We start from the raw sequence: 21,483 nt of genomic DNA on the forward strand, positions 1-21,483 counted from the left end.
GTCCCCATCCAGGCTCTCACATGTGTGTGGCTCCACTGGCCAGATGCCCGCTATCTCTGCCCACATGGTGTGGCTTCGGCCCTCTTGTGCATCGTACTGTAAATGTCGTCATTAGAATGGAAGCAGGCTCGAGCATGCCTGTGCCTCCTTCCTCTTGCGATTGGCTGAGAGGCACAAAGGGCAAGTCGAGGCGAGCAGAGGTGGCAAGCCAGCGCTGTCATTTGAGATGTGTGTGTGTGTGTGTGTTACGGGCATGTTGCCCTAAAAGCATGCCCCAGCCAGAGAGAGCTCCATAAACCTCCCCCTAATGTGCCCGATAGATCCGTGGAGAATTCAATAGAGTGATTCAGCCACAGCGATAGAATACAGCTGTGATTATAGGATCAGCCTATAAAAGTAGCACTCTTTCCCCATTTGCAACTACCCGCTCCCTTCACCAGTCGTCTCCCCCCACTGCTCTCCCTCCCCACGCGTAGCAATCAGCCAGGTGCTAAATGCCTGGGTGAGGCAGGACGCATGGGTGGGTGGGGGTAGTGGAGGGAGGAGGGTGGTGGTGGTGGTGGGGGGGGGGGGGGGGGGGGGGGGTGAAATTGCACGTGGAAATAAGCATCTGTGCTCGCTTGGCAGAGGAGGAAGCGGGGGCAGGAAATAACTGTCATCCTCCACTGAGGCTGAGAGTACGGACTCTGTGTGCATATGTGTGTGTGTGTGTGTGTGTTGGGGCGAGAGAGAGAGGGTGATGGACTGAGGCAGGTTAATCATTAACTTACTGAGCTGGAGAGAATGCGAGAGAGAGAGAGAGAGGGTGAGTATTTTAGAAAGTAGCTTAAATGAATGAGGGTTGCCTCCTCCCCTCAGAGGGGCCTGATTAACGGCAGCTCACACAGCAGAGCGGAGGGAGAGGAGAGCTGACACCGGACTGTTGGGAAAACGCTGATGTGGCAGCAGCCCCCCCCCCTCTCTCCCAGTCAGGGGCTCCATGATGATTGTTAATGAATAATCAATGGCAAGGGAGGGTCAATGGATGGGATGAATGTAAATCTCTTCTACTTTCTCATATAGGTTTAATTAAACTAATCAGTGCATTGACTCAGGCCTTCAAAGCCCTTTTGAAGCCTGCCGTATTAATGACATGTAATCTAACTTCCCCTTTTTGTTGGAGAAATGTGTGCATAGAAGAGAAAATTAAGTGTCACTGCAGAACAGCCCAATTTCCCTGGTTTTATTCTGCACACAAGGATACCCTAAGAAGATGCAGAACATAGTGCTAATTTAATAACCGAGTCAGAATAATACCTGTGTAGCATATTTCTCAGGCAAAATACCACTCAGCTAAATGTTGCACAGTTACTGCGCATGCAATAAATGAGCTTTACATTTTCCATGTCAGTGACCACATCTCTCAGTCATGCAATATGAACCGGAGTCGCGTTGTTAATATATCCATTACCACAGCTTTGTCTCCAACGTGCGTCATCCGGCCCCAAATGAGTTAACAGAGCAAGGCAGTTCAGGTAGCCGGGCTACATGAGAGACAGTGGCTTTAATGTGCTCCTCTCCATCCTGACAGAGACCGTTTGTTATCTTCCAGAGGAGGGAGTCACTCAGCTGGCACAAATCCCCTTCCCTCTGAAACCTCTGATCATCATGTCATTGTCCACAGCGATACACTCCAGGGACTCTGCTTTCACATAATGAAACCAAGAGAGCTGCCCACAGCCTGGCTTGTAATCACAGTGTATACAGTGTGTGTGTGAGTGTGCGTGTGTCTCTGTGTGTGTGTGTGTGTGTGTGTGTGTGTGTTAGTGGGCTGTGTGTACAATTGTGTCTGCGTGCATTTGTGTATACATCTGCATCTTTTTTTGTGTGTCTTTGTATAGTTGTTTGAGTGAGAACAAGAGAGCTTGCATTAATGCTCATGTCGTGTCTGCTGTGTGTATGCATGCGGATGTGGTTGTGTTTTTGGGTGTGTGTTTGTGTTTGTGTGTGTGTGTGTGTGTGCGTGCGTGTGTGTCCACGTGTATGCATGAGTCACTTTGAGAGGTTGCACCAGCTATTATTGTGCTGGGACTCATTATTTAATAGAAGATAGGATAATTGTCTCTTCATCAGCTCTCCATAGATTACAATAGCAACTGTCAACATAAGAAATAAGAATTCTCTTCATTTTTCCAAAGTCGGTCTTTGAATTGAATTGTTCAAATAGGCTGTCTGTGAGGCCTTTTCATAAGTGACTTTCCAAGGCAAGCTCCACCATCGGTCCCCGGTGCATCGTAAACAAATGACAGTTACTCTCTAGCAGAATGAGGATGGGAGAAAAAGGGAGACACAGAAAAAAGGGTAAACTACTGAATATGGAAGGCAAGAGGAGAGGGGAAACAACTTGACAAGGCATCTTATCTTCACTGTGTTCTTCAGTGTGCATATAGGCTTTGTGCTGCATTTGGTATGTGCACAGTGCATATGCAAGGCGTCATACGTCCACACACAAGATAGAACATCTCTTCTCTTTCTGTCTTCACAAGATGACAATCACAAATAAACACGGGGATGCAGGCTGGCACACGCACAAGCACACCAGCTCGCTCGCTCGCTCTCTCTCTCTCTCTCTCTCTCTCTCTCTCTCTCCCTCTCTCACTCACACACACACACACACACACACATACACACAGAGGATTTAAATGTCCAATCTGTATTCCAAACACAGACAAAAGGATAGCCCTGCTACCAAAAACAAAAAAGTGTTTGCAGTGTGTTTTCCACTCTTGAGATGAGCAGAAATCTCAGTACAAGAATTAACAGCATGTGAGCTTTTAATGTATCTGGATGCTGTAAAATAATCTTTACATATGTATCTTTTTTATTAACATTGCAGTAAGACATATCTGCATTTTGACTTACAAAGCAGCCAAAATCTTCATATATTTGTCAAGAAACTATGTGAGTATAACAATGGTTAAAAAAACAAAAATCTTGCTTGAGCTTTACACCATTCCTATCTCCAATGTCATCCCTGAATTAGTTGTGGTTGACCTAATACACCTTGTTTGAAAGCTATTTCATGGTCTAATTGTTGCTCATAGAGAATATTAAGGTAACTCTGCGTCTGCTGCTCACATCTAAAGGCCAAGGAAAGTGCTGTTGGTGCGCAAGGCTGTTGATGTCAAAATACAAAATGCTTTGGGTGCAAACCTTGCATGCTCTTTGGTAGAGTATGTAAACATTTACACAGGGGTATGAGTCAACTCTTTTTCACTGGCTTTTTTTTTTCTTTCCTCGTTTGCCCTCCGCTCCTCGCCTTTTCCCCCTCCTCTTTCTGGGGTGTTTTCTATCTTCCCTTCAAAAAAAATCCTCATTACAGCAGCTCTCTCTGTTGCTCTGTTGAGTGCCTGTGGTCTGTTGCTCTTTGCTGATCAGCCTTCCTGTTGCTGCGGAGGAACTGTGAGCAGTGAGATAAGGAGAGTGAGAGCACATGCTTGCAGTGGGAGGAGGAGGGGAGGAGGGAAAGAGGGGGGGGGGTGAAAAAAAAAGTAACAGATACGGGAAGGTGAAGAGAGAAAGACTTGGCTAATTAGGAAATTGAGAAGGATCATCGCAGCTCCCTCGTGGCTCCCCGAGGGGTGTGAATGTGAGACGCGGCGGTCCTGGACGCCCGGCCGGTCCCGTGAGCTGCGGGCCCGGGGACTCAAACAGAGCTGAGGTGGTGAAATATCAGACGAGCTTCTGTGTGGTCCGCTCGGATGGCAAAAAGGCTGTGAGCGCTGCACACTTGTACTGACAGACAGAGAAACCTCAAACAAGCCTGTACAGTCAGGGATGGAGGAGAGCCGCGCAAAGCCAGGGAGAGGAAAAAACCAGAAGTTTCCAAGGCCCTGAGGATCACAGCGCAGGATATGCATGTTGATGCACGTTGACTCTAACCGGGACTAAAGGAAAGCACCGGGCCTCGTTATTAGATTTTGGTCTGGACTGGGCGCACGGTTCGTACCGCGGCAGGTGCTGTAGCTACGTGGCCGCGTCTGCCCGAGCCGTGAGTCGGGGTACTAAAAAGTAGATGAAGGGGACTGTGTAGGAGGGAGACAGGCACAGGAACAGGCACAGGAACACACACACACAGAGAGAGAGAGTGAGAGAGAGTGAGAGAGAGACAGAGAGAGAGAGAGAGAGAGAGAGAGAGAGAGAGAGAGAGAGAGAGAGAGAGAGAGAGAGAGAGAGAGAGAGAAACGAGACAGCCAGCTTTAAGTGGAGGCTGGGGGAGTTTTTCTTCGACTGGTCTACTCCACCAGGGCCGGAGATGAGTCAGAGGAAGCTGACACGACAGCTGACATTGTGGGAGAGCCCCGAGGGTCCCACCCCCACCTCCACCTCCACCACGTCCGCCGCACCCCCCCTCACCTCACCTGTGTCACCCGAGCAGGGTCGCGGACACGGGGGCTCTTCTCTGTTCCGCCGCCTGAAGCTGAACCGGAGCATTCAGGAGCGCAGACGCTCGTCTCACTGTAGTTGCAGGTACAGTTCTGCATCCAAGCCTTCACTGACCCATAGGGAGATAAATAGATACAGTTTGCCCCATTGTTGTACATGAGTCAAGATGAGGCGTGAATAGCAGGTTTCATAAACACCTCTGCAATGTGTTTGTCAGTGCATCTATTAGGCACAAACCGAGTGAGGAACGTGTTCAGGGAGATGATTCCGCGCACACGCTGTAATAACTGTAGTCAGATGGATTAGATTGTGGGAAGCGCCGAATAATTAGTCCCAAAGTTTGCTGGAAAAAATAAATTTGGGGATTAGCTCGTGCCGTTCGCAGACGGTCCCCCTGGCAGATATTTTTGATGTGTTTTTCATTACTGGGGAGACTTGTTTGAGGATGGTTTGATCTGTTGCCATATGCACAAAGCCTTCTTGGGAGAAGAGTGGTTCCTAATTGGCCAATTTAGGAGTAAGTTCTAAAAATATCACGTTTCACTCTTAATTTTAGAGGTAAAACTGAAAGCAATTCACAGGGATGTTAACAGCAAAAGTTGGATAAGTTTAGGAGAAGTGGAGAGGTGTCTGGAGATAAAAGTCCTCTCTGCCTACTACATTAAAAATAGATGCTGCAGCTAGACTGCAATCTGTTTCCCTATCTATCTGAGTCCTTGTCATTCACAACACTGCAGCCTAAAGTGACATTCATTATGTATATATTATTATGCTACATAGAAACCTGAAACTGCAACTCGTTTAGTATTCATTACAAAATAGGCATATTATAAAAAAAACTATCAACTTTCCATTCTGTCAGTATATGTATATATATATATCAAAATATTCAATGATAAATTGATATTTGTCATTATTCTCTATTCGTTTGAAAATGTCCATCATTTACTTTATACTATATATGGTTATATAATATACGGTTATATAATTCAAACACTAAAACCTAAACTAAAACCAATAGTGTTTTCATTTCTTAGCTACAAGATCTAGTCTGCCCTTCTTCCAACTTAATAAAAGTTGGTCTGAATAGTTTTAAGGGTTTTGGAGCTACTGAAGATAAAAGGCTTCGTGACTACGGGCTGTGGTGAAGAAGAGATGTCTGTAAGCTAAGAGGCATGTTGCTGTGCCTCCTTTGGCTAAACCTTCGGTAAGCTCATCTTTGAATGGATCTGGCAGATTACGCCCAGCCTTGTGTTTGGGGTTCAGTGATAATCAGCAGTGTGCCGGTCTGATGCTGTGAGGACAGCTGCCTTGGCGAGGCCCCAAACTATTTCCCTCCAACCTTTAGACAGACATTGTGACCCGGAGAGAGGCCGGGGTTGAAATGGTTCATTTTGCTCATTTTAACGCGGCTCGCATTAAAATTTGGCTTGTCAGTAGGGTGTATTTCTCGGGGCATCCCGGTGGCAGTCTGCCTATCCACAGGCAGCACAGACTCACAGCTGCATGGGTTCGTGTTGGAGCTCCTGCTGCGCTGTCACGTCTCTCTTTCTTCGCCTTCCCTTCTGAGGAACTACTAGAAACACCAAAGGAGGATGGACTGCACCGCTTGCATTTGATCTTTGGGAAATTAAAGCTTATTCCACTGCATCGTATGTCACCCTAGATAAGCAGCAGCTACATGCTTAAAATGTATATGTGAGTTTTTTAAGAGATGTGAACTGATTTTCTTCACTGTCCCCCTTCTTGCCCCTCAGCTTTGATTCGGAGAATGGTCCCTCGCCAGGCCGCAGTCCCATGGATTCGCAGGCGAGTCCTGGGTTGGTGCTCCACCCTTCCTTCCCCCAGAGCCAGCGCAGGGAGTCCTTCCTGTACCGCTCAGACTCAGACTACGACATGTCCCCCAAAACCATGTCGCGCAACTCCTCCATCAACAGTGAGGGGTGAGTAGGAAGCCCTCGTCCTGGAGCGACAGATCTGTCACTGTCCCTGTTTCAAACTCACAGCGTCCGCTCACACGCACCAGAATCCAACTATACATTATGTTAATCCACTCAGCATTGATTATGATTAGAGAGACATTATGCCCATGAAATCATGATAAATCCTGATAACACTAACTGTTTAATTCTATTTCCTGGCTTGCCTTTCCTGCAAGTTCCAACCTCCTGAACCTTCCATTAGTGAATTTCAGGACCATTTCTCTGTTTAGATCCACATAGGGCTATGTAAACATGCAGCTCACAGATATAGACGCTCATATAAACACTGATACGCAGCGCCTCAGCTGTGTTATTGCATTCCAAACACTCACATTCATATTGTTCCTTCTGTGTTTTTTTGGGTCGTTTTCATCTCTTGTTGTGCAGGCACGCTGAAGACATGATCGTCACCCCTTTCGCTCAGGTATGTCCTCCCTCTTGCACCTCGCCTCCGATGCTTAATTGCTGTAAATGACTTGAAAAGGTGGCTAATTAGTGCAGTGAACTTGTCTCGGTCCCCTCCTCCCCCTCTCTCCCTTCTTCCTTCTTTCCCTCCCACGCTGTCCATCCATCCCCCAGGTGTTGGCCAGCCTACGAACTGTAAGAAGCAACTTCACCATCCTCGCCAATGTCACAACACCCACTAACAAGTCAGTATCATGCTGTCAAACACCCCTCTCCCCACTTACTGCGGTCACGACTGCCAGCTTAGTTTGCAGTGTGTCTTTGCTAATGTCTCATTGTCCTCGCTCCGCCGGGAATAGACTTTTGCCATCTTGATTATCCGGTTTATTATTATTAGACCATGCTTAAGGAAAATATTCTCTGTATTGTTTGGCAGTCCTCCAGCATACTGGCTTAGTGCTGTGTGCAGAGTACATCTTGCCTCTGATGTATGTCCCTGACTCTGTACCCAGACGATGGAGACGGTCAATAACGCTAAAATTATTCTCCTTTGTAATGCAGTAGACGGAAGGAGCGCGAGTTGGCAGGCTTTTAGCTCCACATCAATATGATATATAAAGCAATGCACCACAGAATTATCAGCATCTATAATTATGCAGTGTTGTGGCCTGAAAATGCCTCCCTCACTAGAATGCAAGTATAAAACCACTTAGGCTATCTGGAGGAGATCTGAGCGGAGGCTTTGTCTCTGACTATTTTTGGATACTTGAATATTTGAGGTAAAACGAGGCACTGCTTATCTCCAGTTTTAAAATTCACATGTGGGAATAGTCACAATATTCAAAGACATTTGATATATTTATGCTCCACTCCATTTATCTCTTCTTAGGGGCATATAAATGAATCACATACATATGATGAATACATTTATATGCCCCTGAGAGCCAAGCCTTTTGTCGCCATGCTGTAGTGCTGAGTAGGTGTAAAGCCCAACAGGGGGCAGCAGTGAGCGGTTCTCCCTCTGATGTAATGATTTGTTTGTCCACAGGAGGTCACCAGTGACAAGCCAACCCACTGTTCCCCAGGCTACACTCTCTGGTATGTTGTCAGCTAATTGAAACTCTTAGTCCAAAGACTCCCACACTCCCCTCACACTGCTATAAGGGCACACTAAGGCTCCCACACTCACCAAATGCACCACCATGCACCAGCAGTAATGAAAACATGCGACACCACAGAACATAATTTACGTGGTTATATTTGAGGAGTCTTATGTAATCCACTATACAAATATATTAATACACTACAAGAGGCTACATTTACATCAGAATATAGTGGAAAATTTCCAGTCTTTGACTCAACTAATTCATCCATATTCTCTCTCTGTCACATTTTTTCTACTTTATGTAAGATTCGATAGTGCCTAAAGAGTTATGGTTGTCAACATAAAAAGGACAACCCATGATGAGATACTGTATGTGAATAAGACAAACAAGGCTGATGATGATAGAGGTAAATCGCCGTCCAGAGATACATCTATGCAGGAAAGAGTTCTATTTTCACACAACAGAACTTTATACTTTTACTTCACTGAAATTGAAAGGAAATATTTTACCCTACTTTTTATTTGACCAAATTCTTCAAAAATGTTGCAGTTGCCACATTCATAAAATAGTTTAGATCACAAAATGTAATCAGTTGAGAAAATGCTGGACAAACATCACAAGCCCACTTGTAATTCTTTTATTTTAACCTGCAGAGCTTGATGCTTAAAAGGTGGAATGTGCTAAAATATCAGGAGATTGTAGATTGACTTTTGTTTCTTACCTCCATTTAATATCAAGCACCTATAACATTAACACATGCCATTGAGTGGACACTTACAGTATTATGAGTGCATGCATTTTTATAGCTTGGGTGGCCAAAGATGGGAACTTCCTAACTGAGCTACAGGACAGGACCTTAAGAGGTGCTGATTACTTTGAATGGAGATTATTCTATCAGGGCATTACTAGTTTTACACCAGTATTTGTGTTCTTCTTCCACTATTGGCTGGTGACATTGTGTGTGTGTCTGTGCTGTGTGTGTGTGTTGCGTGTGTGTGCCCTTCCCAGAGGAGACGTACCAGCAGATGGCTCGGGAGACTCTGGAGGAGCTGGATTGGTGTCTGGACCAGCTGGAGACCATCCAGACCCACCGCTCTGTCAGCGAGATGGCCTCCAACAAGGTGCACACCTGTCCGCACACACTTCTACTTCACTTCTACTTTCACATGTCCTTCTCCCCCGACGCTTACACCATTAACTCAATCTGGTGCTAACTGCCTTCGCCTGCTGGTGAATAAGATATAAGGCGCGTATTTCATGGTTCACATGGACATTTCACCATATGATGAGATATTATTATTCAGTTGCAAGTGTGTGACAGTGTACAAGTTCATATACTGTCTAACTTCAAAGCCTCCTCTCTTGGGGAAAAAAACGCTGCAGCTCCATCAAGGTGGATGAATCAAAGTAAACTGAAAAAAAATCAGCTGCAATAACAGTAAACAGAGCTTCTCCATCTGGCTTCTCCAGCCTATGTAGTCTAAACAAGATTTCACGTAACATCGCCTGGCAAATGGCTATGAATGGTCGGCTTTTGGAGTAATCATGTGTTACTGTGTCTATTGTAGATGAGATCAATTTGCAGTGAGTTGTGAAATATACGTAGTGATTCTTCAAAATATTGGCTTCCTGGGTTTTATTTGCAATCCCTTAGTATTAATTGTATTAATGAATAATTTATGTGGACTGTACCACATGTGTGGGTCAAACTTCTCTATGGTTTTTTTTACTGCATTGTTTACTGTTTTGATGTGCATTATAATGTGTAGTTGATTGTGTATGTTTGGTGAGTGTGTCTTTTGTATACAACTGCGAGAGCTGCAGTCAGGTTGAATTCGAATTTTGGGTTTGTGTGTGTGTGTGTGTTTTTGCGTTTGTGCATGCCTGTACGTGCCTGCATGCCTGTATGTGTGTGTGTATGTATGTATGCAAATAAGCAGGCTTCTTAAGTGTGCATGCATTTGTATTTGTGGGGGCAAGGAGATAGAGAGAGAGAGAGAGAGAAGGAGAGAGAGAGAGAGAGAGAGAGAGAGAGAGGCGATGAGGAGGGAGGGTGACGGTGTGTGGGTGGGGAGGACAGGGGAGGGAGGGGGAATGGGTCCTGATGCTGATGTCTCTGCTGTAACCTTGGTTGCTATCGAACAGCAGCAGGGTCTGCCCTTCCCTTTTAGTCATTGGCTTGTCACTCTGACCACAAGGCATGTGGTTTGGGCATCGACCAATGAAATAGAGGCAATGCTCCTTCAATAGTGTTCTGTCTTAAAGAGACAGCACCGTACACCTTGTTTGTTTTATTCTAGAAATTCTCGATATGTTGCGCTTCTCTATTATTTTATGGCAGGGTTCTGTGTGCATGTAATCATGACAGTCAAGCTTATGATAGAAGGAAAGAGGGAGCATGACAGGAGAGTGCTGAAAGGACATTTGTTTGCGTGTGTGTGTGTGTGTGTGTGTGTGTATGCATATATGTGCGTGCATGCAGAATGTGCAGAGAGAAGTCTCCTGGGTGTAAACAGAGACTCAGTGAATACGTCGCTGCCTTTTAGCAGCCGCAGCTAACCTACAAATATCCTCCGCACTGTGCCAATATGGAGGTACACACATGAATATTCCCACTCAGTCTCTCACTCTTACTCACACCCTTGCTCACACACATATTTTCAACAGACGTACATGCTGTCTGTGGCGCATGCGCATTCAGGCTGCGAGAAAAAATGCGAGCACAGACACACACACACACACTCTCGCATGCACGCGCCTGCAGCCACACTGGCTGATTAGCTTGCGAGGGCTGTCTACAGCATCCAGGGAAACGGCGCAAGAGGCAGTGCATTGGAGGAGGAGGAAGGGGAGCCTGAAGCAGCAGGATTAGACCTCCGGCATCTTGGCCAGCTGAGCCATGGATTGACTTGGAGCAGGAGACTGGGCTACGGGGCGACCAGGAGGCAGGCTGACTGACTGCGGACTGACTGTGTGTTGCTGGGATCAGTGAGACAGCACAGACAGGCTGATGCACCGGTAGGACTGGGCCGGGCCTCTGGATCCGCGCTGTGGGGGAGGGGCAGCAGACGCAGGGAGAGGGAGCCTGTTTTTCCAGACCACGGCTCTGGTGTGATTCTTCAGCCTGACCGTCTGCTACGGGCCTGCCTGCATCCCTCTCTCTCTCTTTCTCTCTCTCTCTCTGTCTCCCTCTCTGTCTCTCTCGGTCTCCCTCTCTCACTCTCTCCGTCCTTATTTTTCTCTTTCCATTATCATCTGTTTCCCCTCTTCCCTTTCCCGATGTCCCTGCCGTCGTCCTAGCTCCCCTTACCTCCATCACTCGATACTACGGTCATCTTTCCGTCCTGTCGTCACCCCCTCTCCATCCCTCTCACCTCCATTGTCTATTTTCTATAGCTGTTCGTCAAGCATATTAGTTGACTTAGCTCTCAAAATCTTTTTTTTTCTCTCACCCGTCTCTCACTTCTCTCTTCCTCCATCGGCTCCTCTCTGTGCCCTTCAGACGGTCCCTTGCTCCCTCTCCCTCTCTTTTTCCCTCCATCTTCCCTGTTTCGGCTCCCATCCACTTCTACCCTGCAGTTAACTGTAGATTTGGGTCAGTTTTGCTCAGCAAATGGGATGAGATGTAGTCTCCACAGCAGCCGGATCCAGGGGGCTCCTGGCCTGCCCATCAGGGGGACCCTCATCTTCGGACCACACTGAAGCTGGAGCCCGACTCTGGACTGACTGGGTGGCCTGCTCCGGAGCGCTGCATGTAGGGAAGGACAGTCGGCACCAGCAGCCTCTGCCCTCACCCACCCCTCCCATCCCTTCACCCCTCCTTGGGGCAGCTGTCGCTCTGGAGTGTCCCGGCCTGGCTGGCTGCGGCCTCTCCCAACACACCCTGACGACGCCCTCATGCCACTGGGGCACCCGCAGTGCCCCCACCCCGCTCCACTACCGCGCTCCCTGCCTGTGCCATCGGCCCACGCCCCCCGTCACCCTCAACATGGGTGTGGTGGAGACCATTGACCCGGCCCCGTCGCCCTGCCCCTCGCCTGTACCTGGGGGCTACCGGCTGCCCCGCTCCTCCAGCTACAGCCCCCTGCAGGGGAGGGCAGGGGCAGAGCTGGACCTCGGTGCGGCCGCTGGAGGGGTTCTGGAGGGGGGTGGGACAGCGGCGGAGCGCAGGACGCCCTTAGTGGACCTGTTCTGTGAGACCTGCTCCAGGCCCTGGCTCATCGGCTGGTGGGACCAGGTAGGGCTTGGAGAGCTTGGAGAGGGCAAACAGGCCCGGTGGCTGCCATCTTGGATAGATGTTGTGGACTCTTCAAGTGTTGCCTCTACATCTCCACATGCATTAACAAGTCTGTTTGCTCACTCCATATTCTATGTGTGTGTTATGTTTTCAAGAGTCCAAGATTTTGGTAGTGTCAAGGTAATGTTTTGTGAATTTTATGTGGCAGAGAGACAAGTAGATGATATAAATATGTGTATGTAGTGGGGGAAGGTAGCAAGAGAGTCTGTGTGCCTTTGTGAGGAACTGTGAGGCAGAATGTTGGTGAGTGTGTTTATATTTTCCTTTACTGTTTCTGTTCCCATCCATTATTGATACATGTATCCACTGAAGAGGAACAATCACAAAGGCACAGGGTTTATTAACCCTAACTCTGCTATAGTGTTTCTATAGGCATCACCCTTATTCTTAACCTTTGCGCACCTGGTTTACATTTCTGTCACTTGAGAATATAGCTCCCTAAATCTAAGAAATGGCTTTGGGACTTTGAGATAAATAGTCCAGTCTCCTTTACTGCAGGTACGTTGCAGTGTCACATGATATCCATCTCCATCCTCCACACCTGCGTCCCACATCCCTCTGTCTTCCTCTCTCCCTAACCTGAGGCTGGCCTCAATAAAGACTGCAGGAAGCCAAGCGTATTGTCAGTGAAGGGCAATGCTTAGTGCCTCGGTACTGAGTAGATTTTTCTGTCTAGCCCCATAAAAGAGGATATGTCTTTTCACTATTGTCAGTGTTCTTCCTCTGCTGTGCCATCATCCTACACATGTATAAAATGTTTGTAATTAGATAAAATGGGGGTTTTCTTTGATGTGGCAGGTTTCTGTCATCTGTGATATCCTATGACTGTCTTACCAAAGCCAAGCTTTGCTGACCACAGCTCTGGCCATTGTCGTATCTGTGTTTTATTACTACAGCAGCAGGAGTATGTTATTCACTACTCTGTTGCTCATCACATACATGTTTTTCCAGTCTGAATGAATGAATCAAATGTACAGGCTATAGTTCAGTGGCTCACATCAACCGAGGAACACAGGAATGGCCTCTCTGATATCCAAGAGGATTTTTGCACACGTGTGTATATGTGTGTTTGTGTGTTACGCACGATCACAGGCACTTAGGACAGATGATGCCCCCCTGGGTCTCTCACATATGCATGTGTGTACATGTGTGCGTGTGTTCATGTCTGCTCTGTGTTTGCGTGTTTGTTTCATTAGTCAGTGTCAGAGGAAGAGTGTTGTTTGTCCTGGCACTCGGACTGGCACCGTGGAAGTGTTGGTTGGCAGCTATGACTCAGCGTTACAGCATTAGGGAATGAGAGAGAGAGAAAGAGAGAGAGAGAGAGAGAGAGAGAGAGAGAAAGAAAGAAAGAGAGAGAGAGAGAGAGAGAGGTTTGGGCTGAGCCTGCTGCTTAAGTGTGCCACTGGGCTTGACTAGCTTACCTGGCTCCTGATGGCTTATTCTGCCTGACTGCTTCTATGATTTGCTGTCAGACCACCTACCTGATTGGCTTATCATGCTGAGCCATGTAACCAGTACCAGGCTGGACAAGATAGGTAGAAAAAAGAGAGAGATAACCGAGAGAGAACAAGAGGAAGATGGTGGGAATGTATGAAGTGCATGAAATGGCAGGAAGGAAAAGTGGAGCAATGTCTGTGATAGAGGAAGGTTTTTGAGCTAGAGGGCAATAGTGGAGAGTGTTGTTTACCTCAAGAGGGAGGGAGGAGTAGATATAAGCAAGAGAGAGAGGTGGAGAGGAAGAAAGCAGAGAAGGGGAGGGTTGACCTTGGTAAAGGTCAGAGACACCTGCCTACTCTCTCAGATTGTCACCCAAGCAGCCACTGCTCTCACATCAAGCTGAAGGACTGACTGTGAGGAGGCAGTTGCCAAGGCAACCACTCCGGTTGCCATGGAGATTATTATGTGTGAAGGATCAGTCAGTAGGACACAGACTGAGGGGTCTTGTCCGAATCGCACTGCGCCTTCACGTGACTTGCTTGCCTGGGAATCATTAAAGCTAAAGCTAAAGGGTCTTTGTCTCCAAACTGCACCCACGACTATATGAAATATAAAATGTCAGACCAATTGAGATAACATTCAGAAACTGTGTTTTCTGCATGGATAATGTATTCACTTCATCACATTTGTGTTTGTATTCCTAGGACCTGCGTACCAGCAGTTGATGAGCACTGCGTAATATATTGCTGTAGAATTAGGGACAAAAACATGTAAACATACTGATTAATGTATGGTAATCAAAATATGAGCACACTGAATTGGGTTGTTGTATGTCCGCATCTGAGAGAAAGGACAGGTCTGATTCATGATTGATTTCCTCACCTTTTAGTGAATGAAACCAGAATGAGGGCGAGAATTTCTTTTCTCATGCTTGACTCATTGGAATATTTTGCTGTTCCATATCAAAACAAGTCAAATCTAAAGTACAATGTTGATTATTCTGGAGGTTTACGGAACTGCTTATCCCTACATTTTGATTTTCTCTGAAACACTACATGCCTCCCTTAAAACCGTCATGACTTTTGATCAGGACTTCTGTCAGCTCAAGCATAAACATTATATCAGTAACCTTTCAGGCCGACCACCACCTACTTATACGTTTTCTGTCTATTTAAGACACTCTGTCTTTGTCTGTCTGTCTTCCCCTCAGTTCAAGAGGATGTTGAACCGGGAGCTGTCCCATTTGTCTGAGATGAGTCGCTCAGGGAACCAGGTGTCAGAATACATCTCCACTACCTTCTTAGGTAAAGCAAACCTGCCATTCCTCTGTGACTAACCACTATAGCATGTCTCATGTAGCTCATAGAATTGGCCCAGGTCAAGCATAACTGCCTACCTGACCCCTGACTGTTGACCCCCGCAGATAAGCAGAACGAGGTGGAGATCCCGTCCCCGACCTTGAGGGAGAGGGAGAAGCCCATGTGTCACATCAGTGGTGTGAAGAAGCTCACGCACAGCTCCAGCCTTTCCAACTCCGCCATGCCTCGCTTCGGCGTGAAGACTGAACAGGAAGATGCGTTAGCCAGGGTAAATGGATGCATGAGCAGCAGCCCCATATACGGGGCATACTGCACGCACATGCACACAAAGCCACACAATAGATAACCAAGAACAAGAACACACAAGATAACCAAGAACCCAAACACAATAGATAACCAAGAAATATACTTCTGTACATATTTCTGGACAGATTTGCATATCTGGACACATTTCTATGTATAGATTATCGTTATCTGTAAATTTCTACAATGTAAACATCTTACAATTCACATTTGCACATCTGCACACATTTCTGTAGATATGTTCTTCCATCTGTATACTTGATAGTGTGAACAGTTAAAGGAAAAATCCAGCTAAAGCACTTAAACTTAAACTATTTAAAAAAAAACTATTGGCAATGTGCCTTGCATTTCTGGGTCCATTTTGTTGTTTGGTGGTGTATTTTTATTATTCCTGTGGATAACTGGCCAAACATAGACAATGTGACGTCACATTGAGATATTCCCAGTGCAGCTGCAATGGAGTGTGATTGTAGACATTTTTCAGCCATCAAAACCAGCTGTAAACGGCAGGTTTTGGTGTCAGTCCCTCAGACTCAAAGAGCAAGGGCTTCTCTCTAGACCCACCAGGAAGAAATCTATGGTAGAAGAGGAAGAGATACCAATTTGTCCACCGGCAGGAGCCTCAATAGACCATAATGCATGATGTGTTTTGAGTAATGCCATGTTCGTGTCATGTTGGATTAACCGTAAATACGGCCTGCCGACTGGGAAAATCCATTCACGTCAGCCTCCAAGTGATAATTACAAGTAGAACGTGTGGGCAACCACACATTTAACAAAAATGTAGCAATATTTGCTGCAGTTCGCTTATTTAAACAACGCTTCCAGTGAGATGACATCCCATTATTTTGTATCTTTGTATATGAGGCAAACACAGAATAAGGGGTGAAAGTCATTCTGGGAAATATAGGAAATCACTAACTGAAGTAGAAGTACACAAGGCAGGTTGAGGGAAAGTGGGTACACCAAAAAAGTAAATTACAACACTTCATCACAAAATAACTCCTGGAATGTGTTGAACATCACAGAACATCACAAGTATATCTGAGGGTGGATTGTTCCTTTAACGATTCACACTTGCACATCCGCCTCTAAGCTGTAAATGTGTCAAGGAAGACACTTTATTTATTTATCCCTTGTGTTATTCTCATTATGTTCTCTTCTTGTAATTAGTTGTTGCAATATCTTCAATACTCTGTATTTGCTCTATTCTTATCTATATCCTTCTCTCTGCTGCTGCAGCTACCCAAATTTCCCCACGGGGGTCATTAAAGTTTCATGTAATCTATTCTAATCTAATGTAATCTAATCTAAAGATCACATACTGTAATATCATGCAGCTTTGTGGTAAGGTAGAGAACAAACTGCTAGATTGTTGCAGTGATGTGTGTTATTGTTGTCTGTTGTGCCGTCAGGAGCTGGACGACTTGAACAAGTGGGGCCTTAATATCTTTCGTGTGGCGGAGTTCTCTAATAACCGACCCCTCAGCTGCATCATGTTTGCCATCTTCCAGGTGAGAGAGACGGACTGGGTTTTCTACCACAGATCTCATCTCACTGAGTGATTATTCACCCATGCTAGCACACAGCATGGACTCAGTCATCTGTGATCTTGACCCCCGCTGTCTGTCTCTGCTGCAGGAAAGGGATCTATTGAAGACCTTTCGGATCCCTGTGGATACATTTGTCACCTATGTGATGACCCTGGAGGACCACTACCATGCCAATGTGGCCTACCACAACAGCCTCCACGCCGCAGATGTCACACAGTCTACTCACGTACTGCTGTCCACACCAGCTCTGGATGTAAGTAACTCTACTGGACGACTGAGGACAAGCACCTGGTAGCTTGACATTAGGCTTGGCTTTATACACACAATAAGTTCAGCCATTAGTGAAAAATGTTGTGAATTTATTGTTGTCCTTTCTTCTCCTTCATCTGTCTCTGACAGGCTGTGTTCACTGATCTAGAGATACTAGCTGCACTGTTTGCTGCTGCCATCCACGATGTGGACCATCCAGGAGTGTCCAACCAGTTCCTTATAAACACCAGTGAGTCTACATTATATTGAGGGACATACACAGTTTAGCATTACATGGATGAGCACAACCTATAGATTATAGAAAATCTGAAATGGAAAAAAACAGTGGACAACATGATCTCCAGAGCATATAGGAAGCTGTGTGTACTAAGAAAGCTAAACGGCTTCAGAGTGAGTACACCTGGCCTGGTGACGGTGTATAAATCATACATCCAGCGAGCTCTGGGGTACAGCATACCTGTGTGGCATTTGACCCTGAGTAGTAGCCAGCCTCAACAGTTGGAGAGAAGCCAGAAATGAGCCTGTTGAATCATGTTAGGTCATGACTCTTCACGCTTCGCCTCAGCCTTTTCCAGTCTAGTCCTCTGCCAACTCCCTATCTGAAAAGAGGAGCTATGCCTCAGTTAAGACCGGCAGCTTCAGACATCTCCTATTGTCCAGTAATACCTCTGTTTCTGGAAAGAGCACAAGATCCACTGTGTAAGAATCAGAACTGACCACTTCTACAGGTCAGCCATCCCCCACCTGCCTTTGTCCAACCTCAGTTACAGTGGTATTTTATCCATTTCTGTCTTATTATTATTGGTATTTTATTGGTTTCTTTTTAATTTTCTACTCAGTAAAGGTTTGTCTTTATTGTAAGTCATTGTAAATATTGAGTATGTCAATGTTGATGCAAATTTTAGTGCCTTCACTGCAATTTGCTGATAATAAAATGAATTTTGAGCCTTGATTACTATACCATACTTTAAGTAGCCATTCCACATTCCAGGCATTGTGCTGCCCATCAGCTGCAGTGGTATTTGCCATCTGGTGCCAACGCTGATCGGAGCATGATGATGCTAATGTGGTGATGAACCGATGCTGCTGTGTTTTTACCCTTGTGTGTTGTACGGTGCTCCCCCCCAGACTCAGAGCTAGCCCTGATGTATAATGATGAGTCTGTGTTGGAGAACCACCACCTGGCCGTGGGCTTCAAGCTGCTCCACGAGGAGAACTGCGACATCTTCCAGAACCTGAGCAAGAGGCAGAGACAGAGCCTGAGGAAACTTGTTATTGATATGGTGAGCGCTTGTCGCTGCAGCTACTCTGCACCATCAAGATAACTTCCTTCCTGACTTCCTTCTCTTCCTCTGTTCCTTGCCTCTCTTTCTCCCTCCATTCCCACATTTCTTTTCCCCTGCTTTTTGTAACTAATGACGTTTATTTTCAATTTTCTTCCCAGGTTTTGGCAACGGATATGTCTAAACACATGAGTTTGCTGGCAGACCTTAAGACTATGGTGGAAACCAAGAAGGTGACAAGTTCTGGAGTGCTGCTGCTCGACCACTACACTGACCGGATACAGGTGAGTTGTGACTTTTGAACACACAGTATCAAGTATCTACCCTTGTTTCTATACATAACTAAAATCTGAGTAGTGCATATTGTACACCACACAGGTTAGAGCGTTGCATGTCGTGGCCGAAATGCGACTAACTGTGTGTGTCTGTGCAGGTTTTGAGGAACATGGTGCACTGTGCTGACCTGAGCAACCCCACTAAGCCCCTTGCTGTCTATCGACAATGGACAGAGAGGATCATGGAAGAGTTCTTCAGGCAGGGAGACAAGGAGAGAGAGCGAGGGATGGAGATCAGTCCCATGTGCGATAAACACACTGCATCTGTGGAAAAGAGTCAGGTAAATGATCGACACAGACATATATAGAGACACATGTACAGATGCACACACACAACATGCTCACTGGTTTGTATTGCTTTGCCTCTCCCTTCTTATGGAGATGGATGGACTTTATCATCTGGATGGATGGACTTTATTACTATGCATGCACGATTTTACACACACATGCATGCAGTTCAGAGGTTCCCAAACCTTTTCATGTCAAGGACCCTCAAATACATACACATTAGACCACAGATCCTCATTTGATAAGATTTTGTCCTTTGCTGATGGATATGACACAATTATATAACTGTTTACACTGTAGGTGGGGTGATAACCACAGTGGGGAGAGTGATCTGTCATCTGTGATCAGAACAGTCATCTTCATACATTTTTTCTTTGTGCTAATTTCTAGGGTGTGAAATAACAGTGAAATTAATTTACTCCTCATAAGCAGGGGACCCATCAAGGATCCCTGGTGGTCCCCCAACCCTGAACCACTGTGCTAGTTTATATGATGTATCCATCAGTCATACTGTCCTTTTCCCGACATGTAGGTGGGCTTTATTGACTACATTGTCCACCCTTTGTGGGAGACCTGGGGGGACCTGGTGCACCCTGACGCCCAGGACATCCTGGACACTCTGGAGGACAACAGGGACTGGTACCAGAGCACCATCCCACAGAGCCCCTCGCCACCTCCCGTGTGCCAGGACAAGGAGCTAAACGCCTGCATGGACAAGTTCCAGTTTGAGCTCACCCTAGAGGACAACACTCAGAGAGAACAGGAGCAGGGAGAGGAGGGGGACAAGCCCACCCCGAACCATGTGGCACCGGACTGCAGTCAGGGGGAGGAGGAAGGCAAAAAGGAGGAGGAGGAAGAAGTCATGGCAGAAGAGGAAAACGAGGACATAATAGAAGAGGAAGGAGAGGTGGCAATGGAGGAGGAGGAGGTGGAGGAGGAGCAGGAAGATGAGCTGAAAGCTCATTTGGAAGTGAGACCTGAAAAGGAGAGACTTTCTGACACGAGTCCTGTAGAGGAAGAGGAGGAGTTAGATTCTTCCTCACCAGCTGAAGATACATGAGTTCTGCTCCTGTATTTCCCTCCTCACTTGCACACATTCTCTTGTTCATCCTTTCGATGGCCAAACCAAGAACAAATAAGACTGCAGTGATAATACAGACCTTTAAATATATTTTTCAAAAAGGGAATAAATAAAAATTGCTTAAAGAGAAGTTAATTACACAGCAACTGTAGATTTGGAGCGGTGACAAGTCCTTCTGGCTAATTTCACAAGGAACTTTAGACTTAGAGGAATTTAGGAGAGCATTAACGACGGGCATCTGAAGACAGCGTAGCACTCGGGAACTGGAATGCACACACACAAACACACATAAAGTGACACAGAAACACATGCAAACTCACTCTTGATAAACATGCACTCTTACAAATTAAAAAAATCATGCAGAATACGAGTTAGTCATGTGGAGTACACTAACGCAACATGTGTACACTCATGCATCCACATGCACTTGTGTAGTATACATGCAGTCCACATGTACACCCTCCTTTCTTGCACACACACACGCGTGCACACACACACACACACACACACACTTGTTACCACACTTTATTGTGTGTTTGTATGTGTGCAGATACATGAGGGACATGGATAAGTAATGAATCTCTTTGGAAAAAGCCATCTCTTAATGGAGTATTAACTAGTGTCAGTCAGTATTAGTAATTCATGTTTGTTAGAATCTCAACGGAAACTGTTCTCCTCAGAAAAGCTACACTTCCAAGTGACTTTTTTTTCCATTTCTGTCGGAAAAGAAAAATGCGAATATCCACAGAGTTGGAGGAGGAGAGAGGAAGACATGGAAGGAAAGGAAGATGCTGCGACGAAGGGGCCGCTGGGTCCCATTACCCCTTTTCCCTTTACGAGGAGTGCTACTGGTGCAAGATGGCTCTGTGCCTTTCTGAAACACCAGCTTCCTGAATGGAGCTGTCGTGAAGCAATGCATTGTGGGACACGAGTGTCTGATTTTGTTATCATTTTTGATTGTCTCTTGTTAAAGATCTATCTTTACTGTTCATGGTATCGTGGTGTGTATTCCACACGTACAGTTTCTGTGGTGATATGTTTTAAGCTGTAAGTCTTCCTTTGTTGCTCTTCTGGTAATATAATAACTCAGAACTCTAGATACGGAGCAATCACTACCACCACCACAACCACCAGTGGACTCTTTCCAGCTTATGGTTTTTCTTATTAGAATGATTTTTTAACTTTCTGAGAATAAGCCATGTGATGCTTTGAAGCATATGTTTTGCCTATTTTCTATTTACCACAGTTGCTAAATATGTTGAAGGGTTATAGAATAATTTCATCAGCAGAACAAATTTTCACACACCATCTCACACCCACTTGCACTGTGTGTTTATGTCTCCTCATACACAACAATTCTCACCAAAGCAAAGGATGAGAAACTTCAATGGGTGAAGTG

At 45.9% G+C, this 21,483-nt stretch overlaps 1 protein-coding gene across 1 annotated transcript; it reads left to right on the forward strand.

Moving 5' to 3' along the window:
• The first annotated feature begins 4,227 nt into the window (after positions 1-4,227).
• pde4a (phosphodiesterase 4A, cAMP-specific) lies at positions 4,228-21,297 on the forward strand. The gene is made up of 15 exons (XM_078284386.1): positions 4,228-4,509; positions 6,183-6,368; positions 6,795-6,831; positions 6,987-7,057; positions 7,861-7,910; positions 8,927-9,039; positions 14,863-14,956; positions 15,076-15,239; positions 16,690-16,788; positions 16,916-17,080; positions 17,227-17,326; positions 18,226-18,380; positions 18,542-18,664; positions 18,814-18,996; positions 19,536-21,297. Exons 1-15 carry the CDS (start codon positions 4,295-4,297, stop codon positions 20,061-20,063), a joined length of 2,283 nt encoding a protein of 760 aa, XP_078140512.1. The 5' UTR covers positions 4,228-4,294; the 3' UTR covers positions 20,064-21,297.
• Positions 21,298-21,483: the final 186 nt, after the last annotated feature.

The sequence above is a fragment of the Centroberyx gerrardi genome, chromosome 7, assembly GCF_048128805.1.
Source record: "Centroberyx gerrardi isolate f3 chromosome 7, fCenGer3.hap1.cur.20231027, whole genome shotgun sequence".
NCBI classification, from domain to species: Eukaryota; Metazoa; Chordata; class Actinopteri; order Beryciformes; family Berycidae; genus Centroberyx; species Centroberyx gerrardi.

Bases quoted from the DNA above. Each gene is read 5' to 3' on its own strand.
- pde4a (XM_078284386.1), top strand. From the start codon at position 4,295: ATGAGTCAGAGGAAGCTGACACGACAGCTGACATTGTGGGAGAGCCCC. The intron at 4,510-6,182 runs GTACAGTTCTGC...CTTGCCCCTCAG, and splicing joins TCGTCTCACTGTAGTTGCAG to CTTTGATTCGGAGAATGGTC. The intron at 6,832-6,986 runs GTATGTCCTCCC...TCCATCCCCCAG, and splicing joins TCGTCACCCCTTTCGCTCAG to GTGTTGGCCAGCCTACGAAC.